Source organism: Coffea arabica, chromosome 5e (genome assembly GCF_036785885.1).
Source record: "Coffea arabica cultivar ET-39 chromosome 5e, Coffea Arabica ET-39 HiFi, whole genome shotgun sequence".
Lineage (NCBI taxonomy): Eukaryota > Viridiplantae > Streptophyta > Magnoliopsida > Gentianales > Rubiaceae > Coffea > Coffea arabica.
Window position 1 is genome coordinate 31289974 of NC_092318.1, and position 3863 is coordinate 31293836.

Here is a 3863-nt window from a genome sequence, read left to right on the forward strand (position 1 = left end):
AGCTTCTCCAAATGAACCACATTTACCGCACTTATCGCACTAGTGGGTCCCACACCCACTGTACACCACCTTTAACACAGAAATTAACTTATATGGGAAAAAATGTAAAAATCATATGTCCTCATAAAAATTTCCAGAATTTTCATATAAGAAAGAAAATACGGAAATTATACGCAAAAGACTAAAATAAATGCCTAGAAAATAAGAAAATTTCGGGCTCTCACACTCTCTCCCCCTTAAAAGAATTTCGTCCTCAAAATTTCTCACCTTGATCCACAAACAGTTCAGGGTATTTCTTTTTCATATCCTCCTCCATCTCCCAGGTCGCTTCTTCGACTCCGTGATTCTTCAACAGGATTTTCGCTAATGGAATTTGTTTACTCCTCAGCTCCTTCACCTTTCGATCTAGTAAACGTACAGGTTTCTCCTCGTAGGTAAGGGCTTCATCTATCTCAATCTCCTTTGGTTGCACAATATGAGTCGGGTCTGGGTAGTATTTCTTGAGCATTGACACGTGGAAGACATCGTGTATCCGGGACAAGCTCGGTGGTAACTCAAGCCGGTATGCAACTTTTCCAACTCGTTGGAGTATCGTGTAAGGTCCTACAAATCTTGGTTGAAGTTTCTTTCCTCTACCCATCGTAACACTTCGCAGGGGTGTAATTTTAAGAAAAACGCGATCTCCAACTTCAAACTCCAAATCTTTTCTTTTGTTGTCCGCATAGCTCTTTTGGCAACTTTGAGCAGTTTGGAGTTTCTGACGGATTAACTTGACCTTTTCTTGGGCATCCTCCATCCATGGGATAACTGTTGGGTCCAAGACCTTTTTTTCTCCTACCTCATCCCAGTATAACGGAGATCGACACTTTCGTCCATAAAGATCCTCATACTGTGCCATTTGAATCGACGAATGGTAGCTGTTGTTGTAGGCGAATTCCACTAATGTCATATGTTGACCCCAACTACCTCCGAAGTCTAAAACACACGTTCTTAACATATCTTCAAGTGTCTGAATCGTTCGTTCCGACTGCCCATCCGTTTGAGGGTGATAAGTGGTACTTAGGTTCAGTTTAGTTCCCAAGGTCTCCTGAATCTTTTGCCAAAACCTTGACATAAAATGAGGGTCTCGGTCGGAAACTATACTTACAGGGACCCCATGTAATCTCACAATTTCCTCCATATACACCCGAGCCAACTTATCCATGGAATACTTCATATTCACAGGTACGAAATGAGCCGATTTGGTTAACCGATCGACGATCACCCAAACGGCATCATGCCCTTTTTGGGTTCTAGGCAATCCGGAAACGAAGTCCATGGTAATGTTCTCCCATTTCCATTCAGGTATCTCAAGAGGTTGTAGTAATCCAGAAGGTTTTTGGTGTTCGGCCTTAACCTGCTGGCAAACTAAACAGGTTTGTACATATTGAGCAATCCCCCTCTTCATTTTATCCCACTAGTATAACCGTCGTAAATCCTGATACATTTTAGTACTACCCGGATGGATGGTGTATTTCGATCGATGGGCTTCATCCAGAATCTCTCTCCTCAAATTCTCATCCTCAGGCACTACAATGTGATTTCTAAATCTCAAAATTCCCTCAGGACTTAGAGTAAAATCAGGAATTTCTCCTTTCTTCACTTTTTCCACCCACTTCTGAACCATCGGATCTGTAGTTTGGGCCTCCTTGATTCTATCCAATAGGGCGGATGTCACTCGGATATTTCCAAAGGTGATCTTCTTACCTTCCATTTTAGGGTTCCATTCACCAATAGCTTCTAACATTTCCCACTCCTTAACTATTAACCCAGATATTCGAGCCTTCCTGTTTAAGGCATCAGCTACTACGTTAGCCTTACCCGGATGGTAGTTGATCGTGCAGTCATAATCTTCTAAGAATTCCATCCAACGATGTTGTCTCATATTCAACTCCTTTTGGGAAAAGAGGTACTTAAGGCTCTTGTGATCGGAATAAATTTCAAAGGTTACCCCATACAGGTAGTGTCTCCACTTTTTCAGAGCAAAGACAACTGCGGCTAACTCCAAATCATGAGTGGGATAGTTTTGCTCGTGGGTTTTCAATTTCCTAGAGGCAAAGGCTATCACGTTCTTATTTTGCATCAATACACACCCTAAGCCTTCCTTTGAAGCATCAGTGTACACAATGAAACTGTCCTTACCGTTAGGCAAGGCCAGAACAGGAGCCATAGTTAACCTTTTCTTCAACTCCTGAAAGCTCTGCTCACATCGGGCATCCCACAGAAACCGGTTACTTTTCTTGGTCAAATTAGTTAAAGGACTGGCAAGTTTTGAGAAATCCTTAATAAATCACCGATAGTAACCTGCCAACCCTAAGAAGCTTCGAATCTCAGTCGGACTCTCAGGTCTCTTCCACTCGGTCACTGCCTCTACCTTCGCCGGATCTACTGCAATCCCCTCCTTCGAAATTACATGACCTAAGAAGGAAACCTTCTCCAGCCAAAACTCACACTTACTAAATTTGGCGTATAATTGGTGATCCCTTAGGGTTTGCAAGACTAATTTCAGGTGCTGCACATGCTCCTCCCGGGTTTTCGAGTAGACCAAAATATCATCGATAAACACAACGACAAATTAGTCCAGGTAGGGTTTGAAAACTCGATGCATCAAGTCCATAAAAGCGGCAGGGGCATTGGTTAGTCCAAAGGGCATCACAGCAAATTCGAAATGCCCATACCGAGAATTGAAGGCAGTTTTAGGCACATCTTCTTTTCGGATCAATAATTAGTAGTACCCCTGTCGAAGGTCCAGTTTTGAAAAGACCACTGCACCTTGCAACTGGTCAAACAGCTCATCAATGTGGGGTAGTGGGTACTTATTCTTAACGGTTATGTTGTTCAACCCTCGGTAATCGATACATAATCTCAAGGTCCCGTCCTTCTTTTTAACAAAGAGAACGGGTGCTCCCCAAGGAGATCCACTCTCATGGATAAAACCCCGCTCTAAAAGGTCTTGCAACTGCAACTTCAACTCCTTGAGTTCAGCAGGTGCCATACGGTATGGGGTCTTAGAGATAGGTGAAGTCCCTGGTAACAAGTTAATCTCAAATTCTATCTCTCTTTGCGGTGGTAAATTCACTAGCTCATCAAGAAACACGTCTGAATATTCGCCCACTACTGGAACATCTTTTACGTTTAACTTATCAGTAGGAGTGTTGATGAGAAAGGCTAAGAACCCTCGTGCCCCTCTACTCAAAAGTTTCCTAACCCGAATACCCGAAACCATTACAGACGAGGCTAAACTGCCCCTCACATCTAACTTTATGGTCGCCTCCCCCGGAATACGAAATTTCACTATTTTCCTTTTACAGTCAAGTTGGGCATCATACCTAACTAACCAGTCCATGTCCAGAATCACATCGTACCCCTTAATAGCCAAACTTATCAAATTCCCCAGTAACTGCCTCTCTCCTACCCAGATTTCACAGTTTACATACATTTTGCTAGTAACCAAACACTGGTCCCCCATAGGCGTATTTACTTCCAGTTCGTAGGGCAGGTTTACAGGGGTTATATTAATTCCACACATAAATACAGGGTTAACAAAGGAATAGGTGGCACCGGGGTCTATCAAAATCCTAGCTAGACGGTGGAAGACAGGAATCGTACCTTCCATCACCTCCGCCGAATCAGGGACAGGACGTTGCTCGATAGAGTACACTCGGGCAGGCACCTTCGGTTTCGTCACTTCCACCTTTGATTGCGCTGAAGTCGCCTTAGAAGATTGTGTGATCCCTCTCGCCTCTCGGGGTTGAACTGGACAGCTGGCTATCTGGTGCTCCGCGCTCCTACAGCGTAAGCACTTCTTCTCTTCTCTCCAGCAG

General features: G+C 43.7%; 1 protein-coding gene across 1 annotated transcript; it reads right to left on the reverse strand.

Annotated features, from left to right (window-relative positions):
* Nucleotides 1–1456: 1456 nt before the first annotated feature.
* On the reverse strand, nucleotides 1457–3508 carry LOC140006944 (uncharacterized). Its single transcript, XM_072049619.1, has 3 exons — nucleotides 2856–3508; nucleotides 2182–2300; nucleotides 1457–1893 (listed from the first exon to the last, which is right to left on the reverse strand). The coding sequence occupies exons 1-3, from the start codon at nucleotides 3506–3508 to the stop codon at nucleotides 1457–1459; spliced, it is 1209 nt and encodes a 402-aa protein (XP_071905720.1).
* Nucleotides 3509–3863: the final 355 nt, after the last annotated feature.